Source organism: Leguminivora glycinivorella, chromosome 3 (assembly GCF_023078275.1).
Source record: "Leguminivora glycinivorella isolate SPB_JAAS2020 chromosome 3, LegGlyc_1.1, whole genome shotgun sequence".
Taxonomy (NCBI): Eukaryota; Metazoa; Arthropoda; class Insecta; order Lepidoptera; family Tortricidae; genus Leguminivora; species Leguminivora glycinivorella.
In genome coordinates, this window is record NC_062973.1 from 25,345,874 (window position 1) to 25,358,457 (window position 12,584).

Sequence of the window (12,584 nt, forward strand, 5' to 3'; positions counted from 1 at the left end):
GTATGTATGTTTTATTATAGTATTTTTGTAGCATGGCGAAACCTTGATACAACTTTACTTTTATTGTTTCTCTAGGGTTTAAATATTGTCGTTTATATGTATAGATGTTTGCGTTGTAGGCACTAAAGCGAAACCATAAGCAATAAAACAAACATTGTTTTACTTTTTTTTAATAAAATAAATTATAATTAAACAACTAAAGCCCTCTTGCACCAATCACTTAACTCAGGGTTAGTGGGCTGTCATCTGTCAAATTCCATATAAAATGTTAACTCGAGGGTTAACCCACCATTTCATATGAAATTTGACACATGACAGCTCACTAACCCTGAGTCAAGTGGTTGGTGCAAGTGGGTCAAAAACTTAAACTAGCTAACTATTTACAATAAAGTGGAGTGGGATCTCTTTTCACAACTTAAAACAAACTAAACATAATATCAAAACTTTACACTAACACATAATTATTTTATGATAAACTTAGATTACAAAAGTCACTCGTTCTAATATCTTTTACTCGCAGTTCGTAAATATTATTTTATTGCCAAAATTTCGTGTCATAAAATGCGAGTTTTGGCTTTGTCATCAATCAAATCTAATCCGAAAGGGCTTCTCAAAATATGTTTTGTCAAAGAATATTAATAAAAATGCTTATTGAAAACCTCATGACACTTTGGCAAATGAAATAGTTACTGGGGGACATGGTATGTCCATGGATGACATGTCATATATATGGCACGTATGTTTAGTAAACACATATGGCACTCTACTCTCTAGTTAATAATGCTAAACATGGACAATTTTATGATATCTGGAAAGTATCTATTAACGATTGTACCCCTGTATGATATTCTGCTTAAACAAATATTTATCTGCATGTTGGTTTATGTTTTAAATGCGATCGCTCGATTTCAATATTGGGGACACCTTACACAGATCAACTTAGCCCCAAACTAAGCAAAACTTGTACTATGGGTGCTAAGCGAAGATAGTTAGTTTAGTTTAGTTTAGTACACAAATAAATGCCATTATCGGGATTCGAACCCAGGGCCGCGACCAATAATCCATGACTAGGCATTTAAATTCTACTAAGAGAATGAGAACCTACAATAGATTCATTCTTAAAAAATAAAATTTCGTCGTTTTCAACAGACAACGGATAAAATCGAGCGATCACAATTAAAAAATCACCTACTCTAATATTTACAAACCATAGCAGTCGCAATACCTAACACAACATACAAAGACGGGGTTGCCGTGATACCGTGGTTCCTCAGACTGCCCAAGATGTCTTGCTTGTGGTTGTCGGCCCATTTTGTGGAGGCCCTGGCTTGGTCTAGGGCAGTCTTGGCACTGGTTAGCGCCTGGGCACCGCATTCGCAGCTTGATAGCCAGTTTTCGAACTGAAACAATATTTTTTGTAGTAAAATTGGGTGAACATTTTTTTTAACCCCCTGCGCAGAAACGACGGGGTGTTTTACCCGGGGTGGGTCAAGAGATAAAGCAGATATTAGGACGACAGATGTACCTATAAAAACCAGTCAAAAGCGTGTCAGTATCAGATCATCATAATCAATGATCACGTGTTCATAATTCATATAAGCCGCTTCTAATCTGTCTTGGAACATCGGAAATAAAGATAGTATCGTTCAGTTAAATGTATAACTACTGGTACATTTTAAAAAATCATGCTTACGCTCATAGCATTACAGTCGTGTTCAGATAAATTTGTTGGCGGAAGTGTGTATAGAATGTATAGATATAACTGAACGCGATTGTATTAATTTGAATTCGCAATATGATAAATGAAATGATTTTGATAATTAATATTTTAACTACTTATAAGTACTTTACAGTTTTGTCTGTCTGTAATCAAATACCGGTTTCTTTTGTTTCTAGTTTCAGTAATAGTGCAGTTTCAGGCATACAGGTTATTAGCCCATAGTGCCCTAGGCTGATAGCATTAGGGCTGCTGCCTCAAAGCGTACCGCCGTAATGGAGAAATATGATTCGAGCCCTACACCCCCGCAGAGGGTAACGTAAAGAATGGTAATGAGTGGTGGGTAATGTAAAGAAGAGAAGAGAGTAATCAAAGACATCGGTGCTAGCATCAATCGTCAATGCTAGCACCGAGTCATACTATACAAGAGAATAAAGTGACATGTCGCCACACCTCGGACACTGGCGATCAAATATATTGAAAGAGGCGCATTCCTAGCACACAGTCCTAGCTCGTGTAGGTGAACGCGTATTATGCTTGTATGAGTGAAATATGACAGGTCCACTGGTAACTGTGAGCTAACCGAGAGGACGGTCGGCACTTTCAGCGGGGAGCGGGAGTGGCCATACTGTACGATAGTACTCTTTATTATAAATACTGTGATGTATTAGCATACCCGAAAAGGGCGAAATTACGCAAGGACATATTATTTTGCGGTAATTGACATAATTGTTACATTTCTGGTATTCGTGTGGACAAATTAATTAATGCTGTCCAAGCTAATTGATAATACAAATGAGGTAACTGCCAATTGTGAACTGACCTACTGCGCATACAATGTCAGATGTGGTTTTATGTTAATTTGTGTAAGCAATGGCATCATTACTAATAGTAACCTAACCTAACCTAACCACAAAATTAAAATTTTGAAAAAACCCCAACCGCGACATAGTGGACTGATTTTCATGAAACATGGCTAAGAACACTCCCGACTTAAGTTTTCAAAAAAAAAAAAACTAAATCTAAATCGGTTCATCCGTTCGGGAGCTACGATGCTACAGACAGACACACACATACAGACAGACAGACAAGTCAAACGTATCGTCGTTTTTGCGTCGGGGATTAATAAAAATTTTGAAAAAAACCCTGACTGCGACATAGTAGAGCGATTTTCATGAAACATGGCTAATAACACTCCCGACTAACTCAGCTTTCAGACAAAAAATACTAAATCTAAATCGGTTCATCCGTTCGGGAGCTACAATGCCACAAACGGACACACACACACAGACAGACACGTCAAACGTATCTTAGTTTTTGCGTCCAGGGTTAATAAAATAAAGTAGGTAAAATACCCGTTGCCTGTCTCATGATGTTTCGATCTTTAAACTACTTGTAGGCAACGAATTTTGATGCAGTTTTTTTTTTCAGTAGGTAGATAGAGTGTTTCATTAGGGTAGTGTAGGTATACATAATAATACCCGTGTGAAGCCGAGGCGAATCTTTAGTGTCATTATACATAATTTACCTCTAGAAGTCAGTGAGAAAGTTTTACAGGCAGTCAAAGACAAAAAGTTATGTTGCGGTGTTTTATCACAGATTTTTTTTCTGACTTCCAATGTTCATCTTCAGTTTACACCGACGGTAATATATTATATGACATTGTCATTAAAACAACTCACTGCAGCCACAGTATAACAGATATTACTATCGTACTCACACATACAAGCATGGTACGCGTTCACCTACACGAGCTCAGAATGTGTGCGAACGAACGCGCCTCTTTCATATATTTCGGCGCCAGTGTCCGAGGTGTGCTGCAGCTCAATGTTAAAAGTGGCTCAAATTTACCTTTCATGATTTAACCCGAACATACAAACATTAAAAACAAAGTACTTAGTCATGGGTTTTACAAGAAAAAAAGTATAATTGTGACCCTGCCTGCTGCGCCGCGGTCCCGGGTTCGAATCCCGGTAAGGGCATTTATTTGTGTGATGAGCACAGATATTTGTTCCTGAGTCATGGATGTTTTCTATGTATATAACTATTTATATATTATATATATCGTTGTCTGAGTACCCACAACACAAGCCTTCTTGAGCTTACCGTGGGCCTCAGTCAATCTGTGTAAGAATGTCCTATAAAATTAATTTATTTGCTTTATTTTTGTTGATGCAAAAACCGTAAATCCCAATGTCATTCAGATTCTAGTTTCTGGCAAGCGTCCAGTTTGCAAAGTCGTTCTTGACATTGAGAAAGTCGTCAATATACCTGCATTTCGTCACAGCACTTGCAGTGGACCCGATTCATAAATATTGCTTCTATTAACTACATTTTTCAGTACAGATGGTGTTTTTTTACGCACTAGTGCGAGAAGTGGGTCATTTCTTGTCAGGTCGAAACTTCGGAGGGCTATCTGTACTGAAAAACGTCGTACGACACACGTGCAAAAAGGAAAATCGTAACTCGGGTCGATTTAAAACACTCCCTTCGGTCGTGTTTTAATTTATTGCCACTCGTTTCGAACTTCCCTTTTTTACGCACTTGTATCGTAATGTTCTATTACAAGTATACTAACGCCCAACACCAGTGTCTGTTTCCCAACAGGTATATATTATTCAAATTTTGTGAAGTCCTTAACATAGTTTGATGTTTTTCCTATGACTCAACAATAAAAACATAGAAAATATCCATGACTTAGGTACAAATCATCATCTCACAAATGCCCTTAGTGCGTTTTATTCCGATCCGATATCGGATGTCGGAAGGATTTCAAAGGTAAAAATCAAAGATGGCGTCTTCAATGCATAAGATATCGGTCCTACATCCGATAACGGATTGGATAATGTGAAAACGCACTTACCTACTATTCTTCTGAGTTTTACGTGGTAACTCATTAGTATTAGTTAATAATCTGTGGTCTGAGCTCTGTCGCACCAATACGGAAGAGCGATAGAGATACAGATTTCAGATTGCTAGCTACGATAACGATATTATTTTAAGCGTTTGTGCATTTTCCTAAATGCCCTGTTGATTGCAAATAGACGGATATGCAAATAGTGGTGAGTGGTGACCCAGTAAAGGGTTAGCGGGTTCTCGGCGATTAGCGGTTAATGAATGTTTGCGGACGTCGTTTGGGTATTGTTGACGGTCATTTGGGACAAATTAGCAACACGGGAGGACAAGTGGAAAGCTTAGCTTAGCCGTGCCCATATTACAAAGGCGTTTGAGTGACATTGGCAGAAAAAACGACTAAGCCCACTGGCTGGGATGGAACCCGGGTCTTCAGTTTACGTGGCTAATGTCCTGACAAATAGACCGTGCCCATCGTAATGTGGAAAATTATCTAGTATATGTATGGTTGTTGTATCTGTGATAAGGCTAGAAACCTTTGACCAACACTAAAGGCGAGCAATGTGTGCTTGCACCTCACCAAGTGACTCCCTAGTATTTAATTTTATTTATAATATCTGGGCGATAAATTTTATTATATCACGTCTTTAGATTAAAAAAAAACTCTTATAAATAAATAAATAAAAAAAAACTTAATTTCTGGCCGGGATTTGAAACCCCACATGCGATCTGTCTGCATGTATGAAAACTCGAAAATTCGCGTTTTCCGGAATCTAAGGCTACGCTAGATCGATTTTTCACCCCCGAAAACCCCCACATAACAAATTTCAGCTAAATCGTTAGAGCGGTTTCCGAGATCGTCGGTATAATTATATAAATAAATATACAAGAATTACTTGTTTAAAGATATAAGATAAATCTACAGCCACGGAACCCTCCCATCGTAAAGATTTTTCGTCGCGACTAAACAACAATATGAAAATAAGGGCATAAATTTTGAATGTAAACTAATGCAAATGTAATTGGAGTAAAAATGTATACATACCTCCAGAGCACATGAAACTACTAAAGCTTCAGTGCCACTCTTGGCAAATTCGAAAACTGCTTCAGTATATGTATGGCTTCTGTAGAGCGGAAGCAACAGTTGCAAGAATGGTGTCCATTGAGGGATATCTGGCAAAAAAAAATCTGGTCAAACTAAGTGTAGGGACTTGAGTGGACGCTCGAAGCTGAGCGTTTGGCGGGGCGAGAAGCAGGGCGGGCGAGCGTGTGTATCCAGTGAGCACTCAGGAAGGGGGCCTTTTCCAAAATAAATCTCGAAAATCGAATTTCACCAGATCTGGACGTGTCTGGGGCTCTGGGCTCATTCTTGTGATGAGAGCTGATTCGATCCTGTGACGATAAAAAAATGTCCTATTTTTTTTCCTTTTACGTCACGATTTTACGTGCGTGACGTATTGGAAACTAGAATTTTGTATGGAAAATTTAGGACACAATTTTTTTATCGTCGGGATCGAATCAGCTCGTGATTCTGAGAATAATCAGCCCAAACACGTCCTGATCAGGGTGGCTAGCCGAATGGCACAATCGCTCACGAAACGCTCACGAAACGAAGCGCTAGTAGATATCTATCTCTATCGCGCTTGCGTATTGGCGCGACAGAGCCAGCGGCGTATCGCTTTCGTTTGGCGTCGGAGAAATGCCATTCGGCTACGGGGCCTGGTCGCTCACGAAACGCTCACGAAACGAAGCGCTAGTAGATATCTATCTCTATCGCGCTTGCGTAACAGAGCCAGCGGCGTTCGCTTTCGTTTGGCGTCGGAGATATTCGTGATTTGGGCTCATTCTTGTGAAAATTGGATCCTGACGATAAAAAAATGTGTCCTTTTTTTCCTTTTACGTCACGATTTTAGTTATGAACTTACTACGTGTGACGTATTGTCGAGTTCTTCAAATTTTTTTATCGTTTCAGCTGTGATTGACATGCTGGTGAAATTAGATATTCGTGATTTATTTTGGAAAACGCCCAATGACACTTGTATGAGCTTCAATTGTTTTGTTTGACATGCACGCATCACACCCCGACCCGCTAAGGTACAAATAATTCATACTTTTACAAAATAAACTCATAGTTTTACTAATTATACGATTAATCATTATTTCCTCTTCCCACAAAACGGTATATGTATTTTATATGTATATATTGACTTGTGTTTTCTTATTTAATTTTAAAAATCCTGCACCAAACTACGGTTTCTCTTTAGCTCAATGATTGACTGGTAGAGAATGCCTCAAAGCGTTAAGTCCGCCATTTGTACTCTTTTTTTGTAAATTTGTGCAATGAAGTTTAAATACATAAATAAATAAAACGGTAGAAAAATCTAAAGTTAGATATGCCCACACTTTATTTATTTTTATACCTGATTGATTAAGTCATTAGCGTTCTAGTAAAGTGGTATGTCGGTCGTAAACCCAAATCATTGAGAGCTAAACTTTTATATCGCATAGAAGCTAATCACGAAAAATCAGGAAATGGATTCCTCAACACGTAATTTAGTGTTATGTCCTTAATTTTATATTAAAGGTTCACGTTTTTTATGAATGTTCAGTAATCTTTAAAACTATGTCGTCCGTGGGGGATTGAGTTTTGTAATAAATAAATAAATTAAAATTTTATGTACAGTCACCGGCATAAATAAATGATGAATTTCTATACCTTGTCACATTAACATCTTTTTTGAAATGTACATATTAATAAATGTATAAATTTTTGACATACGAAATTGTCAAACGGTTAAATTCGACAAGGTACTGAAATCATCACTTATTTATGCTGGTGACTGTACGTATATAAGGCCACCATTTGCCGTTTAGCAAATATCACGAAAGATAACAAAAATAAAACAATACGGTATATTTAACGACAAGGACATAAAGTGGAGGGTTTTAATGAAAACAATAGTGTTATGAACTGACATAATTATGTACCTCTATACATAAAGTAATTGGTTTACTAGAAACCAACATTCTTTTAACGAAGACGGCACAGGATGGACGGTGGCCACTTAAGGTCTTGGGTAAAACAATATAGAGGTACAAATACTTTTTTAAATATAATTATATATAGATTGAGCAGGAAAGCGGACCCCTGGCGCTAAGTCAAGAAAACGCTAGGCTGGAGAAGAAGAAAAAATAATTAGATAATATTATACAAGAAGTAGAGTAGATACAGAGAAGTAGTATACTTACATGGTAGTCCAAAGCATATAGTTCTGTTTTAACTCTTCTAGAACTACGTGAACGTGTTCGTAGTTGCTTAAAATGCTTGCTAAAGGCGTTGTAAGGTCTTGTGTTCTGATCGGGCTGTCTTCCTCCAACATTGATACTAGGTAGCTGAAATAAATAACAGTTTTTGTAAAACTCGTATACCATAATAGTCCGTCAAAACTTTGAAGTTTAATAGCTAGAAAAGAAAACATAGATCTAGGGAAGGAGATAGAGAAAGTATTGTTGTAAGGTGTAAAGGAAAAATCTAAACAAACAAATTCAATAGATATTGCTCCACCTAATAGTGCCTCTCAAATGTATAATGATGGTGAAATAGACACAGAACACATAAACGATAGATTTGTCGAGTAAAAATATCATCCAGGTATTTAAATATAAACGTAAAGTTTCAACTTTTAACCCTCAATCGGATAGATAGATGTTTAAAATCAAGGAATTGAATGTGGTGAACCATCACTTAGAAATGAAAGCGGTAAATATGTCCCTCTTGTTCAGACAAGTAGAACTTAAGGGTTAAGGTCTATTAAAACTTAGGGGATAGACTTAAGGATTAAAGTAGAGCCCGATGTAAAAGGAATCAACAAAATGATTAAACGATGTGTTTAAGAAAAGAAACAACTTATACCTCCTCAGTTTATCCTCATCACTGGAACATCCCAGAGCGTATCCGATGACCCACACCTCATTGGCCAGGTTCGTGGTCTTCATGCGTTGGTACAAGAAGTCATAGTCGTCACTGTCACCGTGACGGAGACCGTTGCAGTAGGTTACTGGTCGCAAGCTTGGTGATACTCTGGTAAAGATAGTGAGATGTATTAGTACCTAGTTAGAAGTTGGGATTACAAGTCAACACTCTTACAACGTCATGTTAACCTGGCAGGCAAACACAGTTCCGTGATAAACGACATAAAGTCAGGCCGTCCTTTTCGTAATATTTGAAAGTGCTATAGGGACGCATCGATATGATAAAATTGATCCAATAGTGTGCTACGCCCGCTAATGTTATTTTATAATACGTTGCTCCTGGAAAGTTATGAATGAAAAATTGGCATAATTAATGAAAGATTCTTTTAAATTGGGATATGTATTATAGGCCGAAGTTATTTTTAATCAACCCTCCCCACCCCTCCCCCTCTGCATCACCCCTCTATCCCTCCTTAAAGAGCCGAAAACGCGGTTTTTCTGGATTTCTGACAAAACCGTTGAAGATACAGAAAAAACGTGCAGGAACAAAGTAATCCCTAATAAATTTACTACAAATCTCTCATTTACTACAAATTCTCACAACACTTTAATGCTAGCACTTATAGTTTTCGCGCGATCCTAAGCCCCCCGATAAAAAGAGACCAAAAATAGCCTATGTCACTTTCCATCCCTTCCACTATCTTCACTTAAAAAAATCTCGTCAATTCGTCGCTCCGTTTTGTCGTGAAAGACGAACAAACAAACAGAAACACACACTTTCCCATTTTATACTATTAGTATGGATTTTACAAAATCGTCAGCTCGTTGTTTGTGAAGCCAATTTTATTCGTGTTATTTCTGATTAATAATTAGATTTCCTATATGGCTATAATGCAAGAGTTAATATTGACCAATACTTACTCAACGCCATTTTCCTTGAAATTCTTGAAGAGTTCCACGGTCTTATCAATGCAGCCCTGATGACCTAACTTGCATGCGAATTCCAAGACTTGCATGCGGTTCCTGAGAGTGACGAAGCTGTCAGTAGCCTTGACGTCATAGCCCAGTTTGTTGATGATCCCGTCGAGGAGTTTGAGCGCGTATGTCTAGAATTAAAGAAAAATACATATGCTCACAACAACAAAATTACAATACTAACCCCCTTTATTCATAAACGTACTCTAACTTTAGTTATCAAGCCGATAAAGTATAAAACCCTCAAAATATAGATAAAGTACGTGTTCATTTTCTAGGTAGATAATATTGGAGGACACCTTACACAGATCAAGCTAGCCCCAAACTAAACAAAGCTTGTACTATGGGTGCTAGGCGACGATATACCTACTTTTATACTTACACGATAATAGTTTTATACACAAACCTCGATGTCTTCCTGAGCATCCGATCCCAAATAAGATGCTCTCAATTTGCTCAAGCCTCGAATAGCAGCATACCACACCGAATAGTCAGTTTCATCCGACAAAAATTCCAATACTTGGAACAACTGGTCAAACTTCACTTCATCGGCGTACACAAATGCGAATAAATCATTCACGATCTGTAAAACAATGAGTCTTATAAGCCAAGGTCAGAAAAAGGAGGAAGTATAAATAAACGAACAATTTTAATATAAGCGCGATGGATGCAGCTCAGATGCTTGTATAAAAATAGATGACGCTTGTTATATTTAACGAGATCTGACAGATCTGAGAGAGAAAAAACATAGTTAGTTGTTATTTATTACTTATAGTAAAATTTCGTAAGAGTTTATGTAATAATTCTATTTTAGATATAATTGATTGTTTAACAGCTTAAATGCATCTTTTGTAAATATAAAAATGAATGGCGCATTTTAGATCAAACAGGTCATTTATAATTGTTTATCCCTTTCTATCATCTCAATCATTATAAATGATACTAAAATAGCTTCTGACTCTTAATAGCTTTGAAATATTGTATGTCGCTGATTAAGTTGATAGTTTGGCAAAATACTGTACATATAATCATATATTATTAATCATTCTTACCTTAGCCCGATTGAGATGATGAATTTGTTCTCTTAAATTTCCTTTTAGAGCATTTGCTATAAGTTTCCATGAATGTTCATCGTAGTTGACTCTGTAGAAACCTGTTATAACACAATCAAATTAATAATTTGTATGAAATACCTATTTATAATTTTGTTAATATTTTGAAAAGTCTCTTTACTATATTTTGTCTTTAAACTTAGGAAGCTCTGGGTGAGCTTCTAGGTCATCTGATCTGGTAAAGTAATTTAGTACCTGGGTAAAAACGGTTTGAAAAATGTCTTACCATAAACGACTATAAAAACTTAGGCGCAATAGCCGACCGCCGGTTTTTCAAAAATATTATCCAAACTTTGAACAATACGTACCAGTCTCTTGCACGTTGAATATGACCCAAGGATGCGTTTCACTAATTCCAGTCAGATTCAATTCCTTAGATTCCTCGTTCATAATGAACACGGGTTTGGTATTGGTGAAGTCCTTCACGAGCTCCGTGGTGTATGTGATGGGGATGGGGTACGTTTCGTTTGATTGGTGCGATGAGTCTATGTAGAAACGTTTCTGAAAAGTATAGATTTCATTACGTACATTTAATAAAATTATCGACCAGGATAGACGGTTAAAGTTATAAACAATTAAACTATTAAATCTTAATCAATTTCTATTTTTTCCTTTTTTCAAGCAGTGTGTAACTTCCAAAGCTGTAGATAAAATGATCCTTTACTAACAAAAGAATAAAAAAATCTATGTTAAAAGAGATAAAGAAAGTTTTCGAAAGTTCATTATTGTTTTCATTGATAACTTTTGTGCTTTTGGTGACTGTTTTACGCAGAGAGTTGAATTTGGTCAGATTCATGTTTACCTACCTGAGTTAACGTTGCCGTTTCATTTTCATAGTCAATATTGACGGTCAAAACAGGATGACCAGCCTTTGCTATCCATTGTCCCATTACGTCAACGATGTTAAATTCTGGGTAGTTGGTAAAAGAGTTGGCGTTGGTGACTTCTTGGTGTAGTGCGGAGTAAAGGTTTTCAGGGTAGCCAACCTCAAATTGACTGAAAATAACAAGCTCTTTTTACTAAATCTGCAAGCAGTAGAAGAAGAAAAATGTTAAATGCCAAGGCCTTCCTCAGAAAATGTAAGCTAGGAATAACAAGTTATTATTGTTATTAACTGCGATACTATTAAACGAGTTTCAAGACATTGTGGTGAGTAGGAGTTGATGTATATGGCGGTTCAGCTAGATTTTTAAACAATTCCAATAGTGCGTTTAGTCGTCGCAATGAAAATTAGCCCCAGTTCGAAAGGTTTTAAATTGTTTTATCGGAATCGTTACATTCATTTTCATGTAATCACCCGGAAATAACTTACTTCGCCTTCAAGTAACTCTGCAGACCCAATTTAAACGCGTCATCCCCAATCAAATGGTGCACCATCCTAATGATAGATCCAGCTTTCTGATAGGTTATCTTTCCAAAATGGCCGTGGATCTCCGCGGGAGAGTTGACCTCGTTGTTGGTGATGGCGGGAGATGTTGGGGATTCGTCGGCATTGTAACCATCGTAGACTGAGCCTGTGACCAACTGATCGGCGGAACCTACGTCTGGTTCGATCTGAAAATCATTTTGAATAATATACATCGCACTATTAGGGGGCTTCTTCCCTAGGTCTTCCTTTTTATGGTGAATCAACAAACAGAAAAGTTTTTAAGGATATGATGTCACACGAAAATTTCTAGTGAATCAACGAGAAAGGTACACTATGGTCTAGATAAGTGACCCTGCCTGCTGCGCCGCGGTCCCGGGTTCTAATCCCGGTAAGGGCATTTATTTGTGCGATGAGCACAGATATTTGTTCCTGAGTCATGGATGTTTTCTATGTATATAAGTATTTATATATTATATATATCGTTGTCTGAGTACCCACATTTTAATATTTTATGGGCAAGGCGTCAAATTGTCGTCAAAGCCTAAAGCATCTCTGTCATGTATTGTGTTTTTGACGTCTTAAATTA

At 37.2% G+C, this 12,584-nt stretch overlaps 1 protein-coding gene across 1 annotated transcript in view; it reads right to left on the reverse strand.

Moving 5' to 3' along the window:
- Positions 1-5,676: 5,676 nt before the first annotated feature.
- The window catches only part of LOC125224957 (membrane alanyl aminopeptidase-like), a 29,206-nt gene continuing 22,298 nt past the window's right edge, over positions 5,677-12,584 (reverse strand). The window contains exons 20-28 of the mRNA XM_048128476.1: positions 11,942-12,183; positions 11,436-11,625; positions 10,938-11,130; positions 10,570-10,670; positions 9,924-10,100; positions 9,464-9,648; positions 8,484-8,651; positions 7,820-7,963; positions 5,677-5,743 (exon numbers count right to left, since the gene is read on the reverse strand). Of these exons, the coding sequence (XP_047984433.1) occupies positions 5,677-5,743; positions 7,820-7,963; positions 8,484-8,651; positions 9,464-9,648; positions 9,924-10,100; positions 10,570-10,670; positions 10,938-11,130; positions 11,436-11,625; positions 11,942-12,183 (1,467 nt within the window). The remainder of the gene's footprint in view (positions 5,744-7,819; positions 7,964-8,483; positions 8,652-9,463; positions 9,649-9,923; positions 10,101-10,569; positions 10,671-10,937; positions 11,131-11,435; positions 11,626-11,941; positions 12,184-12,584) is intronic.